Below are 18,837 nucleotides of genomic sequence, written 5' to 3'. Positions count from 1 at the left end.
GGGCGCTGAGGCCGAGGCCCCGGGCTGCGCAGAGGCAGCCCGCGGGTGTGTTTGCGGCAGCGCGTTCAGGGGTGACCGCGAAGCCGGATCACTCCGCTACAGACAAAGGCCTAAAGGCGGGAACGAAACACGGACACTTTCTCCTCCCCCGCGCTCGTCAACAGGGGTCCCAACGCCCCGCCCCTTCCGAGTGTGTCCGCGCGGCCCCGCCTCCCCCGCGCAGTTCGATGTGGTGGGGCCTGAGCGGGTAGCTACGTGCCGGCAGTCCCGCGGCCGCCGCGCCTGCGCAGTTACAAGCCCTGCGGCCGCGCGCACCGCTCCCTCTCTTGCGCTGCCGGGATGCCGAAGCTGAGCAAAGAGGCCAAGCAGCGGCTGCAGCAGCTCTTCAAGGGCGGCCAGTTCGCCATCCGCTGGGGCTTCATCCCCGTCGTGCTCTATCTAGGTCAGTGCTCGGGCGGAGCCGCGCTGTCCCCGCTCGGGGGGCTGCGGAGGGAACGCTGCGCCCCCCCCCCAGCTGGGGCGCGGGCTGGAGCACGCGGGGGAGCCCCTCCCCGGAAGATTCCGGGTCACGCGGGGGCCAGTCCCGCACCCGCAGCGGTTGGTGCCGGTTGGGCGGAGGGGCTGGCGCGTTCGGGCCGGGGGCCTCGCCTGACTCCGCCCTTCTGGCGGCCGTTGGACGAGGGGGCTCGTGAGCGCGCGGAGCCTTGTTCAGCCTTTAGCCCGCGGGGGCAGAGCAGCCTCCGCGCTCCAGAACCGCCTTTCCAAGGGCTGTTGTTGCCGGGGAGACCCGCCCCTTCCAGAGGCGCTGGGAGGGAGACAAGGCCCCCATGTGCTCAGGATTAAATTATCTGACTTCACCTAGACCCGTGCTCTGTTCCGTTAGGCCAGTGGCTCGCAACCTTCCCAGACCAGTGTACCCCTCCCAGCAGTCTGATTTGTCTTGTGCCCCCCCCCTCAAGTTTCACCTCACTTAAAAACCTGCTCGCTTACAAAACCAGACATGAAAATGCAGTTGTCGCCTCACACGATTACTGAAAAATTGCTTGTTTTCTCATTTTGTCCGTATAAAATTTTAGTTTATACTATCAGAGGGGTAGCCGTGTTAGTCTGGTTCTGTAGAAGCAGCAAAGAATCCTGTGGCACCTTATAGACTAACAGACGTTTTGCAGCATGAGCTTTCGTGGGTGAATACCCGATGTTGCAAGTGCCTTTTATGTAGCCTGTTGTAAAACTAGGCAACTATCTAGATGAGTTGATGACCCTCTGGAACACTTCTGTGTATCCCTGGTTGAGAACCACTGCTTTAGGCCATGGCTGTGTTGGGGAGGGGAGTGTGATTTTTATACATTAAGTTTGTTAGTAAAGACAAGGCCTTAGGTTCTGGCTGCCAGCTACAGGCTTAGACTAGTCTAATCTTAAAAATTAGATCGACCTAGCTATGTCACTCTTGGCTTTGAAAAATATTGTGCCCTTTGCAATGTAGTTAGGCCAGTGGTTCTCAAACTTTTGTAGTTGTGACCCCTTTCACATAGCAAGCCTCTGAGTGTGACCCCCCCCCCAGTATAAATTAAAACCACTTTTTGATATATTTAACACTGTTATAAATGCTGGAAGCAAAGCGGAGTTTGGGGTGGAGGTTGAAAGCTTGTGACCCCCTGAGGGGTCCCAATCTCCAGTTTGAGAATCCCTGAGTGAGGCCAACCTAACCTCTTACTGTAGACGTAGCTCGGGTGATTGAAGGATTATTCTGTCAACTTAGCTGCCACCTCTGGAAGCAGATGATCTACTATGGTGATGGAAAAAACCCTTCTGTGAACATATGAAGTGTCTACACTATGGTGACATGGGTGTGTTGCTGTCATGTAGACATGGCCATAGAGAAAAGATGCCCAGCGCAAGAGCTTTATTTGCATAGCACCAAAGTATGCTGGTCAGACTTTAAAAACAAATGAGGCAAAGTCTCTGCCTTAAGGAGCATAGCCTTAGAAAAAAAGTGAGTTTGTGTTGTTGTGATTGAAATGTAGCATGAAAGTCCGATTAAAAGGCCAATGAATAAATAACTGGAAAAATTAGGTCTTCTGTGTCCCCCATGTATTCTCTAACAATTGCATATGTTAAATCTATTACAATTTTGTGGATAAAACACCTTTATGATTAGTTTAAATTTAAAAATTTAATATTCAGAATTTTATATGTAAATCACCTAAATTGACATTAAAAATCCCATCCTAGGAAATTACTCAAAATCACTCAACATTGGTCTGTCTCTGCCTTACTGCTTGTCTACACAAACAAGTTGTTCTGCGTTAGCTACACCAATATACCGTCTGTACAAGGAGGAGAATAAGCTATATTGATGTAGCTGCATCCACTCCATAAGTTGTATCAGACTAATTGATTTTTACAAAAGAATCACATTTCTAACAGAAATAGTTATGCCAGTGTAAAATGCACATGTAGACCGGGCTTAAGTGACATGCCTGAGACCCCATGGGAAGTTTGTGACAGGGCTGGGAAGTGAACCCAGGGCTCCAATTCCCATGGTAGTGCCCAAATATTTGGACTGTTGTATACATTAAATATGTCAAGAAAGCAGTGAATAAATATGTTGACAAGCAACATGCCATATTTCCGTAGCAGCTTTATCTATTTATTCTTATATATACATGTCACAATTTATTTGGCAAGTAAATTATTGAAACAGATTTCTCCCAACTCATTAATCTAAAAGTTAGGAAGGGATGGAATGGGGAGAGTATGGGGGTCCCAGGCTAGGGGTGGGGTCATGTGGGGGGATGGTCAGAGGGGTTACTTCCCTGACTCCCAGCTTCTCCTGTCCCCCCCGCCCCCCCCAAAAAAATTGCCTACCAGTTGCTGTCCCGGCCTGTCAGGGTAAGCCGCTGGTGTGCCGGGACACTTTGTTTACTTAGGTTTACCTCCTGCAGACGCTCGAGGTAAACAAACCATCTCGTCCCACCAGCGGCTTATCCTGATGGTCCAGGAGCCAAAGATTGCTGACCTCTGAATTATAAGGTCGGCTTATGAACAGGTTATAAAAATTTTCCATTTTTACTTATCCATCTTGGGGGGGTGGAGGGGGTTGGCTTATAAACGAACCGGCTTATGATCGAGTATATACAGTAATAGTTATTGTGCAATTGTTTCTTAATCGCCTGTAAACTTTTGCTGAAAATGTTGAGTTCCGCTGAGCAATATTAGGTGAAGAGATGGAGGATTCTCTGCAGCTTGAGGTCTTCAAACCACAATTTGAGGACTTCAGTCACTCAGACATAGGTTAGGGCAGGGGCGGGCAAACTTTTTGGCCCGAGGGCCGCATCGGGTTTCCAAAATTGTATGGAGGGCCGGTTAGTCAGGCGTGGCCCGGCCCCCGTCCCTTATCTGACCCCTCCTGTTTCTCACCCCCGACAGCCCCATGGGACTCCTGTCCCACCCAAACCCCCATTCCCTGTCCCCTGACCACCCCTGGAACCCCTGCCCCTGACTGCCTCCTGCCACCCCATCCAACCCCCCCTCCTTCCTGACTGCCCCCTGGGAACTCCTGCCCCCATTCAACCTCCCATTCCCCACCCTCTTACCACCCCAACCCCATCCACACCCCCACCCCCGACCACCACTCCAAACTCCTCTGCCCTCTATCTACCCTCCTTCCTCCTGCCTGGAGCACCGGTGGCTGGCGGCACTATAGCCACGTCGTCTGGCTGGAGCCAGCCATGCCATCATGCAGCACAGAGAACAGGGTCAGGACAGGCTCAGCAGCTGTGCTGCCCCAGGAGCTCACAGCCCCGCCACCCAGAGCATTGTGCCGGCGGTGGAGCGAACGAGCTGAGGCTGTGGGGGACGGGGAACAGCAGGGGAGGGGCCGGGGCGAACCACCCAGGCCAGGAGCTCGGGGGCTGGGCAGGAGGGTCCCGAGGGCCAGGGGTGGCCCGCGGGCCGCAGTTTGCCCACCTCTGGGTTGGGGGTTTGTTATTGAAGTGGATGGGTGAGATTCTGTGGCCTGCATTGTCCAGGAGGTCAGACTAGATGATCATAATGGTCCCTTCTGACCTTAAAGTCTATGAGTCTGTGAACTGTTATCCTATGGTGTGCTGGAAAATAAAAAATGCACACAACTCTCCATCCTTTGGAATCTTAGCCATCAAAATAACACACTACCTTTCATCTGGTGTGATTTTTGTTATCTTTAGCTTCACAATAACTAAAACCGTAATGTGGGAAACAGCATGTATCATATCTGAAAACAGAATATCACTAAAAGCCTACCAATGACAAGTGGTCTGATTATTCAGAAACAGAAAACAATAAATATATGCTAAACCTATTTGAAAAAATTAAGTTTGTGTGGCTAAGCACTCAGGAAAAGACAAATAAGGGTGCCCTGATCACATACTTAAAAGAACAAAAAAAAAAAGTACAATTTTTTTTTCATTGGGAGCTGAGGAACAAAAAGTACAAGTAAAAGGCAGAGAGTATAAAGCTAGCATAAAACTTACTTTTGCACTTCCCTGATCTTGAGGCACTCGGTGCTGGGTAAGTGAGAGCTGCTCCAGTGGTCTCTGAGGACCAAAGCTATAGGTGGGAATTAGTGCAGTTTAGGAGCATCTTGGCCATGTTCCTGTCCTCTGACCATGCAGCCTATTCTGGCAGTAGTACTAGGGATGGCTGTGTTAGTTCTGTGATGTTGGAGGATCCCTCTTGCAGCAGAAAATGAAGGATTTATGGTTGGAATCCTTCAACAGTGCAGTGCAAAGTGTTCACACAGCACCTGAGGATCAGACTTTAATACTGTTTGTATTCCAGACAAACAGTGTATGGCAGTTGTTTATGCAAAAAACATAGTAAACCATGCTTGCATTTCTGTAGTGTATTTTGTATACTTGGTTTTTAGCATGTTAAAATACGACTTCTTACTTTTAAAAATTATTCTTACTTGCTGTTGTCTGATGTACATAAATGCTATATATATGTAAGTAAAGTTAGGAAAAAATAGTATAGTGTATTTTTTTTGGAGCTAGAATGTGGTTATGTGAATAAATCAGGGGTGGGAAACTACAGCCCATGGGCCGGATCTGGCTCCTCAAGGCTTTGGATCTGGCCTGTGGCGCAGCTGGGCTAAGGCAGGCTTCCTGCCTGCCCTGGTCCTGTGCCGCTCCCAGAAGCGGCTGGCACCATGTCCCTGCAGCCCCGAGTGGGGGGAGACAGAAGGCTCTGTGCACTGCTCTTGCTGGCAGGCACTGCTCCCCGCAGCTCCCATTGGCTGGGAACTGGGAACCATGGCCAGTGGGACCTTCAGAGGAGGTACCCACAGGCGAGGGCAGCGCACGGAGCTTCCCACCCCAGAGGCCTCAGGGACATGGTGCCGTCCACTTCCGGGAGCGGCATGGGTCAGGGCAGGCAGGGAGCTTGTCTTAGCCCCACTTCATGCGACCGCCACCCTGGAGCCGCTCAAGGTAAGCGGTGCCAGGCTGGAGCCCACACCCTGAACCCCTCCTCCACCCTGCGGTCCTGCCCCCAGCTGCACTCTGCACCCCTCCTGCATCCCAACTCCGTGCCCTGAGCCCCTTTCTGCACACCATACACACCCCACACTCCCTCTTGCACCTTAACCCCCTCCCCAAGCCCTACATTCATGGCCCTGCTTGCAGTTTCCCCACCCAGATGTGGCCCTTGGGTTAAAAAGTTTGCCCATCCCTGGATTAAATGATAGGAATGTATTCACACAAAAAAGAGCACAGTTAAGATTGCATGTAACTTTGGTATGTCTTTACTTGGGAGGCCTTAATTGTGTAACCTTACTCTAGTTTCTCTGACAGAACTGCTCAGACTTTTTGTTTTTTTTTTTAAAAGTCCATAATCTGGAATTCCTTTGCTGAAACACGAGAATGCTTTGTTCCTCGCACAGTGTGCACTCCCCTGGAGTTCTGCCTTGTAAACAACATATTGAATAAGTTATGCACATAATGAAGGAAGTCTCATGGCTCACTCTTTTCACACTTAAACTGCAGCATGTTTGAGGTGGCAGCTTTCTTCCACATACTAAGTAACTAAATTAGTTCAGTACATTTGCACATAGCCTTCCTTTGCTTTGATAATTGGTGAAAAGTATTATTTTTAATCATTCCACAAATACTGTGTATGCATAAAATGCACTTTTCCCCTCATTCCTGGGAACCTGTTAATTAAAAAACAGTTATCACTGGAAGGCTCGCTCCCTAGACTACTTGCACAATTTGAACTTTCTAATAAGGCAAAATCAGTGTTACAACTTTTTATATATATATATATATATATATATTTTTACAGTAGTAAACAAATGTTTTGCCCTAAAGCAGCTGAACTGTTTTGTTAAAACTGCAAAGCAAATCTTCTGTCAGGTAATGAACAGGACTAGGAAACTTCAGCATGAAAAGTGAATTTTCAAAAGTTGTAAGCTACTGAAAACAGGGTTAGAAAGGAAATGCATGTGCACCTTTACTACAATTGTATGTTCCTGCTATAATGTGATTGTCCTTTTGTTGCTAGAGGCATATTTTTTGTTTTAAGAAATTTAATAGACTGGTGTTAAGTTTACTGAAGGAAATATCCATAATGCTGTTATAAAGTATAGTAGTTCAAAATGAGAAGTTGAAGTGCAGACTTCATTTTAGAATATTGTTAAAATCCCACAAGACACAAAGGAAAATAACATCTGAATTAACATTTAAATGAACCTGTTATTTCTGCTTCTGATAAAATCAAGTGCAAATTAAATATTATTGCCCTGAACCAAATATAGGATCACAATGGATAAAATTAAATGATATTTTTAAATTAAAAAATTAGAGTATGTCTACACAGCCGACGTTAAAGCGCTGCTGCAGAAACGTATTAATGTGGCTGTGTAGTCATGGTTCCAGCACTGGGAGAGAACTCTCCTGGCGCTGTAATAAAATGTAATAAAACCACCTACATGAGGGGAATAATTATCTATACTGCCACTTTACAGTGCTCAGACTTGCATCACTCAGGTGTTTTTTCACACCCATGAGCGAAAAAAGTTTCAGTGCTGTAAGTGGCAGTGTAGACAAGGCCTTAGATTTTTTATTTAAATTGGATTTGTTTTAGATATATTTTTAAAAGAATAAACCTGTTTAAAATTTGAAACTGACAACCTTCATTAAGCCCAAACTTACTATAATTTATTATTGTCATTTGAATTGAACAAAAAATAATATTCAAGCAGTACATGTTTGCCACCAAGGTTTTAAGGAAATTAAACCACTGAATTGGTGGAAGTCGCTGGCTAACAACTGGAACTAGAATTTGTTAAAGTGCTAAACTAGTTTCTCACAGCAGTAGCCTCTGGCAGGTGTGAAGAGACTATTTTCTTCATTTCAATTTATTCAGCTTGATTATTCAGAGTTGAGAAACTTATTGGAAGTTAAAGCAGGAAAGCTTGTTTTCTTCTTTCAAACGAATAAAAAAAAAGGTGTGAGATGATGAGATTTATTAGTTCTAAAATCTCAAAAGACATGGTGATGGAAGGAATCAGTTCAATTCACTAACTACAACTACTTGCCTTTTAAAATAAATTACTTAGTTTTAAATGCACATGTTTGATTAAGCTATTTTTCCCTTACGTATCCAATACATTTAAGATCGCTTTAGTTAGCTAATTAAAAGCAAATTTGAAAATGTTATTTTGTACATTTTAATAATTGAATTCCAGTTTCTATCCAAATGCAGCTTGACACACATCATGAGTAAAAAAATTAGTAACCTAGTAAATAAAAAAATGCATCATTGACCATTTTCTGACATAAGGAAAATATGAAAATTAAAGAATCTGAATAAATGTATGTTAAGCAATACATTTGCTTTAAAAAAAGGTGTATAAATAATAATGTATTTTCCTGGTCAGCAAACAGTAGCATATTTAGTGTAAAGGCTATATTTAGTTGAAAATCAACATGTTTACCAACCAGTGAGAATCAATTTTTCTCTAGAGGGGAATAAAAAGGACAAATACGAAATTAAACTAAGATAATGATTTTTGATCAAAGTTTTCTGCTTGCTGACTTAAATGTTGTTTTAAGTTGCAGCTTGTATTGGAGAATCAGTTCTACAAGTTTTCCCTTTAATAACTGTCAGCAGTCCAAAGTGGAAAATACAGCATTTGAAAGTTAATGGGTCAGATTCTTCCTTGCATTCTCAAATCATACTTTGGCTGTTTGTTCAAGGCCTGATCTAAAGCCCACTGAAATCAGTGGAAGTCTTCCCATTGTCTTCAGTGGCCTGTGAATCACACGGGCCCTTAGTAATTATATATCAGAGGGGAAAGACCTTTCTTTATAGAAATGGTACAGGGTGGTGTGTAAAATATATTTTGAACATTGCATGTGCTTCATTTTTCCAAACTTCACTATAAATTTGTAATTTAGTCAATATATTCAGTGCCTTTGAAGCAAAAATCATGCTTTTTTGTAGCATAAGGTTACTTTAATAAATTAGAATTTTTTGAATTCTAGTTGAAAGAGTTAATCCTCAATACAAGTTGCTTTTATTTTTAAAACTGTGCATTAGCAGATTGTCAAGTATCTTATTTTCTTGACAATCACTGTTTTGTGTAACTTTTTAAATAGCACTAGAAGTTATGTAGGATTTGAAGAGTTTATTTTTAGTGCTGGCACAATCATTTTTAATTGTTATGAATGGTGCTAACAATTTTTAATTCATTTAAAGTAGGGCTGTCAAGTGATTAAAAAATGAATGGCGATTAATCACACGATTAAACAATAGTAGAATACCATTTATTTAAATATTTTTGGATATATTTTAAAATATATTTCAATTACAACACACAATACAAAGTGTACGGTGCTCACTTTATATTTTTGATTTAAAAGTATTTGCATTGTAAAAAAATAGTATTTTTTTCAGTTCACTTAATTCAAGTATTGTAGCACAATCTCTTTATCATGGATGTCGAACTTACAAAAGTAGAATTATGTGCAAAAAAACTGCAAAAATAAAACAATGTAAAATTTTAGAGCCTGGAAGTCCACTCAGTCCTACTTCTTGTTCAGCCAATCACTCAGACAAAGAAGTTTGTTTACATTTGCAGGAGATAATGCTGCCTGCTTCTTGTTTACAATGTCAACTGAAAGTGAGAACAGGTGTTCTCATGGCACTGTTGTAGCCGGCATCGCAAGATATCTATGTACTGGATGCACTAAAGATTCATATGTCCCTTCATCTTCAACCACGATTCCAGAGGACATGGGTCCATGCTGATGATGGGTTCTGCTTGGTAACAATCCAAAGCAGTGCAGAGCGACACATGTTCATTTTAATTATCTGAGTCAGATCCCACCAGCAGAAAGTTGATTTTTCTTTTTTGGTGGTTCGGGTTCTGTAGTTTCCGCTTTAAGACTTCTGAAAGCATGCTGCACCCCTCGTCCCTCTCAGATTTTGGAAGGCACTTCAGATTCTTAAACTTTGGGTTGAGTGCTGTAGCTATCTTTAGAAATCGCACATTGGTATTTTCTTTGAATTTTGTGAAATCTGCATTGAAAGTGTTTTTAAAATGAACAACATGTGCTGGATCATCATCTGAGACTGATAACATGAAATATATTGCAGAATGCAGGTAAAACAGAGCAGGGGACATACAATTCTCCCCCAAGGAGTTCAGTCACAAATTTAATTAATGCATTTTTTTTTTAAACAAATGTCATCAGCAGGGAAGCATGTCCTTTGGAATGGTGGTTGAAGCATAAAGGGGCATGTGATTGTTTAGCATATCTGGCAGATAAATACCTTGCACTGCTGGCTACAAAAATACCATGCAAATGCCTGTTCTCACTTTCAGGTGACATTGTAAATAAGAAGAGGGCAGCATTATCTCCTGTAAATGTAAACAAACTTGTTTGTCTTAGCGGTTGGCTGAACAAGAAGTAGGACTGAGTGGACTTGTAGGCTCTGAAGTTTTACATTGTTTTGTTGTTAAGTGCAATTATGTAACAAAAACAATCTACTTTTGTAAGTTGCACTTTCATGATAAAAAAGATTGCACTACAGTACTCGTATGAGGTGAATTGAAAAATGCTGTTTCTTTTGTTTATCATTTTTACAGTGCAAATATCTATAATCAAATAATACACACTTTGGTTTCAATTACAACAGAATACAATATGTATGAAAATGTAGAAAAACATCTAAAATATTTGATAAATTTTCAGTTGGTATTCTAAAACAGTGCGATTAATTGCGATTAATTTGTTTCAGTTAATCACATGAGTTAACTGTGATCCATTGACAGCCCTAATTTCTATTCAAATATACTTTAAGTGCTACATAAATCCTGCATCTGATAAACATTGTTTGTTAAAGTACAAAGGTAATGTGTTTAAAAATATTGTGGAAAAATATATGATGTGATTGGCTATTTGGAGAGTTGTGTAACTTGCTAAAACTGAATAAACCTGTGCATACCAATTTAAATTTTTGGAAGTACGGGGGGTGGGGAAGGAGGAGGGGAGAGAGAAAATATAGGCTTGTCTTATACTTTCCTCGTCTTGACCTACAGTTTCCTGAGTGGATTTTCTGTTCCCTCCTGTTTGCTTAAAATATAAGAAAGGAAAATCTTGTTTCATGACATATTAATGAACGAGTTTCAGAGGGACCTTAAATGGGTTTTCCCTTTTCTTTCTTGTTTCACTTAATTAACTTTACCCGTTGGTTCTGTTCCCTGCACAATTCACGTTATGATTAACAGCTGGGGATGCGTATATTAGCTGGAAGTAATCTGAGTGTCTTCCTCTAAATGTTATGTTGCTTTCTGAACAAGATAACAAAAGATGTAGCTTTAGCATGGGTGATAGGTTAGTCACTATGAAATTTTAGAGCAAGACAGTCCATTAAAATACTGCTAACAAGATGTGCTAATCTTAAAATATTGAGAAGAATGTGAGGTTTCTATACTTGTTAGGGTATGATTTGTGTATATATAATTGTTTTTGACAGCTGTTTTTAAATTTACTTAATTTGAGAGTGGGGAAAGAACCCCAACCTTGTTTTGGTTAGCTGTTGATATAGGTATATATTTGTTGTTTCAGGTTTTAAGAGAGGTGCAGATCCTGGAATGCCTGAGCCAACTATTTTGAGGTACGTATACATCTGTAAATACACATGCAAAAATAATGCAGAAAGCTGGGAAAGAAAACAAAACTTTAGACTCAGATGTCCCGTGTCATCGTCCATCCCCCCATCTAGGCATTAACTGCCAGGAAATGCCATCTTCATTGATCATTGTCATCATAGTTTGAGAACTTCCTTCATTATGGGCTTCTTGTCAAAATTGAATTTTTAATTAGCTTGTTAGTCATTAAGATTGACAGTGAAAGGGAGAACTAGTAAGTCATGAAAGAACGTGAACATTATTTAAACACCACCACTGTGCTCCAACAAGTCTGAAATGAAGTTTGTACAGTGAGAATACAGGATGTGCTATAGGAGGGTATTTATTTCTCTTCTGATAGAAAGGAGCCCCATATCTTGTTCTCTGCAGCCACAAATGGTGGGAGAGTGCCTCTCTATGTGCATTGCAAATGGTGGGAGAGTGTCTCTCTCTCCACACATGCGAAGTTCTCCAACTGAATTTTTTTTTTTTTTTTTATACAACAGTGATTTGGGACACTTCACATTTCCCCTCTTAAACCTGTGAGTTTGCTGCTCATTTAGAGTTTTCATAGCTCCTCTGTTATTCATTCTTTTTATGCGAGCTCTTCCTCCTGCACCTCTGAACAGCTCCACTGCTTTCTATTGTAAATTAAAAACAAAAAACAAAAAAACCCACACCCAGACACATTCTGGAGTGGGGATAGTGCCATGTACTGCAACCTGGCCCATGCTTCTGAATAGATCGGCCAACTACACGAGCAGCTTTCCAAGTCCTCCATTACATACCAAGACTAGAAGACTGGGTAATTGTATATTATTAAAACTCTAGGAGAGAATCATTTATGTGAAAGTGTCTTATTACTAGAACTACAAATAGTGCATTGATGTGTATTATTTGCTTCTTTTTTGGAATGAGATAAATGAGAGCCACTCTAACAATCAGCTGGCATAACACTTTCACTACCTTTTTTTTTAATCCAGGCAGCTCTAGAATTGATATGACTGGGAGATGGTTGATACTTGGCAGGCCTTACTAGGAAGTGCCTTTGAACAGAATAATGAAAACTGTTTTTGACTGATGGAGTTACGACCTTTTGACAAATAGCGTCTTATGCACATACAGTACTTTGCAAAGCTTGTAGTTATGTAGCTGAAGAAGGTTGTGCTTCACCGCTAATTTAGGAATGAAGTTTAGTAGTGACTGAGTCAGATCTCCATGGTATACTGTTGGTGTTATGAGGTAATATTTGCTAAGTTCCTTGAGAGAGGGATCTTTTTCAGTTCTGTTCATTTGGAATGGTGTTCTAGTGTTGTCCAAGCAAATATGTTAACTTGAGAGGGGAGCGATTCTTTCTAAAAAATAAAATGTAAAAAATTCCATTTAAAAAGCTACATAAATAGAATTAATTTGTCAAGTTAGGCATGCAAAACTCTGGAAATGGAAGTTAAGGTTAGACCCGTGTGAGTATGCATTATGATGGATTAAATTACATGAGTGCATAAAAATATAATGGAATATGTTTATAAAGCATGCAGGGAATGAGAAAAGGTGCCTGCTTCATTTAAGGGATATCTTGTAAGTTATATGAGGCATAATATTGTATTTGAGAAACAGTAGATGATAATGTAAAAGATTGTATCTATGTATGTACACAATCTTAACATTGTTTCATTCCTACCTTTGATTCAACCTTAATGTTCTCTAAATACTGTCTTTTGAGGAAATATTAATGCGCCACATGTAAATATTGGGTTTTATCTGAGGATCTTCACACGGTTTAAGAAAAGTAAGCCTCACAACATTCTTGAGATAGGGACATTCTGTACCTGCTTTATAGATGAGGAAACGTGTAGAGCAGAGAAGTTAAGTGATTTGATGATTGTTAGACAAATGCTTCACTGTAACTCTTTTTTGTTTATTAAAAAAGACATTCATGGAAGGAGGCCAGTGCTGCTTTTTTTTTTTTTTTAAAGTACTGAATAAAAAGTGAAAAATCTTGACAAATGTGTTTGTTGCGGTGCCAGTAACTTAGTAATACTGTACTGAAACTGATTAATATACAGGGCAGAGCCCAGACATTCGTGCATCCCCCCCCCCTTCTTCCCAGAGCCCAGCCGTGGACCCCACAGCCCAGACATGCACCCCCTCTAGCCCTCAGAGCCCAGGGATTAGGAGAAACAGCCTGATGCTCCGTCCCAGACTTGTGTGGAGTTTCCTGCATTCTGCCATCTCCTTCACTCAGGGCATGCTGGGAACTGCAGCTGCCGGGAGCTGTCTAGCTCCCTTCCCTTGCCCCCACAGTGTCTTCTGTGTGTGAGCTGGTCTCTAAAGAGTGGTGGCCAACAGCACTGCAGCCCATTTCTGTGGGAGGGGTGGGGGGAGAAATTCTGCGTACACAACATGGATTTCTGCAAAATTCTTCATTGCACAGTGTTGCAGTTTCCCCCCAAGTGTAATAATGTGTATTGAGCCAGAGTTGTACATCCTGTCTTGTGTTTAGAAAGACCCATGTTATTTCTTTTTTACTTTAAAATATATATTACAAATCTAACTTTAATTTTCTGTCTATTTTAGTCTACTTTGGGGATGAAAGATTGGCCATACTGTACAGGAACCATTTGATGGACAGAGAAAATGAAGATGTGAACCTTCACAAGGCTAAGGAAGGAGTACATTTTATCACATTACACTAGCTGGCCTGAACAGCTTCCTGATGGCATAGATGTACATACAACAAAATGGAATTTATATTGACCTAATTTATTTGGTTTACAGTGAAATTAAATAAATACAGTTTGAATCCACGTGTATAGTCTCTAATCCTTTAAGGTTAATATAATGGGGGAAATCTTTTAATCTATGGTGTTGTCCTTAACACCCGGGTGTGACTTGAAGTTTCAGAATACAAGTTCACTATAAAATAACAAACTAATTTGACTAAATTACTGTTAGTATGTCTAACCTGTTACTGTCTTCTAAGGCACTTCATCATTCAACCTTTCTACTTAATTCTTGCTTATTGTGATCTTCTGAGCACAGGCTACTCTACCATCCATCACTTAAGATTAGTCCTTTGAGTATTATGAAGGGTAAAGCTGTAATTATCTTACTCTTGTAATATAAGGCTATGTCTATACTACCGTGGTAAATTGACCTACGCTACGCAACTCCAGCTATCTGAATAACGTAGCTGGAGTCGATGTACCTTAGGTTGAGTTACCGCGGTGGGGTCGATGGGAGAAAATCTCCCGTTGATTTACCTTACTCTTCTTGTTGGGGGTAGAGTACAGGGGTCAACTCGAGAGCGATCTGCTGTCAATTTGGTGGGTCTTCACTAGACCTGGTGGATTGATCTCAGAGCGTCGATCCCATCTGTAGTGTAGACCTGCCCTAAGTGTCAGAATTGTCCTCAAAATCGAGGAGTCCTTGTGGCACTTTAGAGACTAATAAATTCATTAGGAAAACAGTTTAGTAGAAGAACACTTCAATCTCCCTGGTTATTCAATATCAGACTAAAAAGTGGCAGTTCTTCAACAAAAAAACCTTTAAAACCAGACTCCAATGAGAAACTGCAGAACTGGAATTAATTTGCAAATGACATCAAATAAGGCCTGGGAGTGGATGGGTCACTACAGAAACCAAATCAATTTGTTGGTCTCTAAGGTGCCACAAGTACTCCTCATTTGTTTTTACAAAAACTAATTTCCCCTTGCTAAATACTCACACCTTCTTGTCAACTGTTTCAAATGGGCCACCTTGTTTACATTGGCCTCATTAACACTACAAAAGTGATTTCCACTCCTCCTTGTCAACTGTTGAGAATTGCCTACTTCCAACTTAAATTGAATGGGCTTGTTAGCACTAACCCCCCCACACACACTTGGTAGGGCAACTCCCATCTTTTCATATGCTGTGTATTTATACCTCCCTACTGTATGTCCTCACTCCATGGATCTGATGAAGTGGTTTTAGCCCACGAAAGCTTATGCCCAAATAAATGTTAGTCTCTAAAGTGCCACAAGGACTCCTCGTTGTTTTTGCTGATAGACTAACACAGCTACCACTCTGAGAATTGTGCTCAGACTTTGAGTAGGATATCAATGAGCCTTATGTTGATAGCTCTTATTTTCTTCAAAGCTGTGTTGGCTGCATGTTGTTAAAGAATCTGTAACTGCTGTTTTTTCTAGTATTGTCTTCTAAGAAACCTAAGTATACTGGATATGTTTGCTAGAATTATAGCAGTAAATGATGTCTGAACTTGAAGTTAGTGAATGTAATGTAGTGAAAATTAAGACCGTTTCCACAGGTTAGCTGAACAGTATACATCTGGATTAAAGTCTGAGCTGGAACATAAAAGCACTTTTCATATCTGCTTTGCAGAAAGTAACTTTCTAAAGATTGCTTCTTGATCATACCAACCATAAGACCTTATTTAATCTACCTTACTTAGTCCATGTATGTTATTGCCATTACTGTGAATAGATATGCAGAACATTTGGCCCATGGAAGTTTAAAAATACAAAATAATTGCTCTTTTAGAAAAATGAATGTAGGAATTTTTTGCCAATCAGATATTCCTTGAATTTCTCCATTATTTGCAAACCCCACAATGAAATTAAAGATATGAAGCGTATCTGTACTGTACCTTGCACTTCACTATAAAACAAAGTGTGTTGGTTTTTTTAGGTCTTTATCCACTCTTATCAGCAAAAACCTTACTAGCTTTACAGCCAATAGTGTTTAAATTTAAAATGTTGTAAACTAAAACTGTTTAAAATACATGTTTAAGTAAATGTTTGGTCACAGCAAGTACAAGCTCTTAGTATATATTAAAATAAGAAGAGTACCTTTGTGGAAATGTATAACATACAAAATTACATGTCTTGCATGGATGTCTTCTGTAAAAACAATGGTCTGGATGAGTGCATGAAACATATTTCTAATGCAGTATTGTAGTTAAAACACTATTACACATTCCTTGTGACTAGGGTGCCCAGATGTCCCAATTTTATAGGGACAGTCCTGATTTGTGGGTCTTTTTCTTATTTACCCCCTACCCCGTCCCGATTTTTTTCACACTTGCTCTCTGGTTATGTAATCAAGCTTTGAGTAGTTTTGGAAATACCCTACTGGAGAGTTGGAACTAACTCTGCTGCTACCTTTTTAAAAAAAAAAAAGTTGGAAATAAGTTTTTTTTCCTCCCCTCACCACAGGATTCAAGACCACATCCTGATAAGATGCATGACTAATTTAATTTTTACAAGTGGCTAGTTAATAAATTTCTAAGGGCCCTTTTGTGCTGTGTAATGGCCAGCCCTTAAATTGGTAAAGTATGAACTTGCATACATTATTTCTAGGTTCTACTTACATTAATATAGTATTTTCCATTTAGGAGATGGATATGCAGAGCAAGAAAAGGTCATTGCTTAGAAGAACAAGGACATGTTTCTTTTGGGCATGAAATTAACTGTTCAAGGCTTTTTTGAGTTAAAAGCTGCGTTCAGCTAGTGAGCAGATGTCAAAGTCCAGACTCTAGTTCAATTTAAATCCCTGTTCTGAGAGTTGGAGTATTAAAGAAGATTCCCAAACAGGATCACACTTAACCAACTGTACTTGGTTGCAGTCTTTCCAGAAAGATACAGAGAGATGTAAATGTTCTTCCTCCTATGTCGTAAGATTCCAAGGCCAGAAGGAACAACTGTGATCATCTAGTCTGACTTCCTGTATACCATAGTCAATGGAACTTCCCTCAAATGATTCCTCATATCTAAGGCTACGTTTTAGTCAAGAGTATTTTTAATAAAAGTCATGGACAGCTCACTAGCAGAAAACAAAAATTCACGGCCTGTGACCTGTCCATGACTTGTACTATATACACCTGACTAAATCTTGGGGTGGCCTGGGGGGATGCTGGAGTGGGAGCCACGGGAACTTGGGGGGAAGGGGTTAGGAGGGGGGACTGGGAGACTCCCTACCTGGCTCCTTGTGGCTCCCTGGAAGCGGCGACTTGTCCCTTCCTCAGCTCCGCGCCCTGCACCAAGCACTAGCTCCGCAGCTCCTTTTGGCCGGGAACCACGGACAGTGGGACCTGCGGGGGCAGTACCTGTGGGCAGAGGCAGCACACGGAGCTGAGGGAGGGACATGTTGCAGCTTTCAGGGAACCCCCCCCGCCCAAGGTAAGGGCTGCCCAGAGCCCTCACCCCTCCTATGCCCCAACCCCTAGCTCTGAACCCACCCACCCACACAAAGTTTTGCTGCTGCTGGGGCAGGGGGTAAGAGGGGAGTGTGGTGGCCTGAGACTGCCCCAGCAGCAGTCAGTGGGGCTAGGCCAGAGGCTGCCCAAGCCACACTGGCCCCTGCAGAAGTCACGGAGGTCCCAGAAAGTCATGGAATCTGTGACCTTCATAACAAACTTGCAGCCGTACTTATATCTTTTAGAAAAACTCTAATCTTGAATTAAAAGTTGCCAGTGATGGAGAATCAACCATAACTTTTGGTACATTGTTCCAGTGGTTAAATGTCCTCACTTTTAAACAATTACACTTTATTTCCAGTCTGAATTTATCTAGCTTCAACTTCCAGTCATTGGATCATGTTATACTTTTCTCTGATAGATTGAAGAATCCATTATCAAACATTTCCTCCCCTGTAGGTACTTAACCTTTTCTTTGTTAAACCTAATAGATTGAGCTCCTTGACTCTGTCACTATAAGGCAGTGATTTTCAAACTGGGGTACATGTACCCGTAGGGCTACGTGAGCTCTTGTCAGGGGGTACAGGAGAAAAATCCCGCAATGGTGAACAACTCACTTTATTTAGTAAGACTTGGCAATCTAATCATAGATATTTGAATCTGCATACTCTCTGATTGGAGTATGCAGTAGGACTACATTATTTGGAAAGGGGTACACAGCCTAAAAAGCTTGAAAACCTCTGCTGTAAAGCATATTTTCAAATCCTTTAATTATTCTCATGGTTCTCTGAACCTTATTCTATTTATCAACAGCCTCTTTGAATTGGAGACACCAGTACTGGATAGTGTTCAGCCGCAGTTACACCAGTGCCAAATGCAGAGATTTAAGATTCCCTTGTTATACATCCAAGGATTGTATTAGCCTTGCTGGCCCCAGTGTTGTACTGGGAGTTCATGTCCAGGTGATTATCCACTATGACACCAAAATCTTGATCACCATTTATTAAAACACATATTGTTTATTTGTGCCCATCTTACCAAGAAATCAGATCCCTCTGTATCAGTGACCTGTTTTCTTCGTTATTTACCAATCTGAATTTTTGTGTCATCTGCAAACTTTATAATTTATTTTTATGTTTTCTTCCAGTTCACGGATAAAAATATTAAAAGAGCGTAGGGCCAAGAACTAATCCCTGAGGACCTCAAGAGAAACACCATCTCAAAGATGATTTCCCATTTATAATGACATTTTGAGACTTATCAGTTAATTAACTTTTAATTCATTTAATGTGTGCTGTGTTAATTTTATATCATTCTAGTTTTTTAATCAAAATGTCATTCAGTACCAAGTCAAATGTCTTACAAGAAGGCTAAGTATATTATGTCAATGCTATTACCTTTATTGACCAAACTTGTAACCTCATAAAAATCAAGTTAGTTTGAAAGGCTCTATTTTCCATAA

General features: G+C 41.2%; 1 protein-coding gene across 1 annotated transcript; it reads left to right on the top strand.

The window, feature by feature from the left end:
- Window positions 1–182: 182 nt before the first annotated feature.
- On the top strand, window positions 183–13,986 carry TOMM7 (translocase of outer mitochondrial membrane 7). The gene is made up of 3 exons (XM_039526649.1): window positions 183–442; window positions 11,118–11,166; window positions 13,757–13,986. The coding sequence occupies exons 1-3, from the start codon at window positions 340–342 to the stop codon at window positions 13,770–13,772; spliced, it is 168 nt and encodes a 55-aa protein (XP_039382583.1). The 5' UTR covers window positions 183–339; the 3' UTR covers window positions 13,773–13,986.
- The last annotated feature ends 4,851 nt before the right edge of the window (window positions 13,987–18,837 follow it).

Source organism: Mauremys reevesii, linkage group 2 (genome assembly GCF_016161935.1).
Source record: "Mauremys reevesii isolate NIE-2019 linkage group 2, ASM1616193v1, whole genome shotgun sequence".
Lineage (NCBI taxonomy): Eukaryota > Metazoa > Chordata > Testudines > Geoemydidae > Mauremys > Mauremys reevesii.
The sequence above is the reverse complement of the archived record's forward strand: the minus strand, read 5'-3'. Positions and strand labels throughout refer to the sequence as shown.

Bases quoted from the DNA above. Each gene is read 5' to 3' on its own strand.
- TOMM7 (XM_039526649.1), top strand. From the start codon at position 340: ATGCCGAAGCTGAGCAAAGAGGCCAAGCAGCGGCTGCAGCAGCTCTTC. The intron at 443-11,117 runs GTCAGTGCTCGG...TTGTTGTTTCAG, and splicing joins CCCCGTCGTGCTCTATCTAG to GTTTTAAGAGAGGTGCAGAT.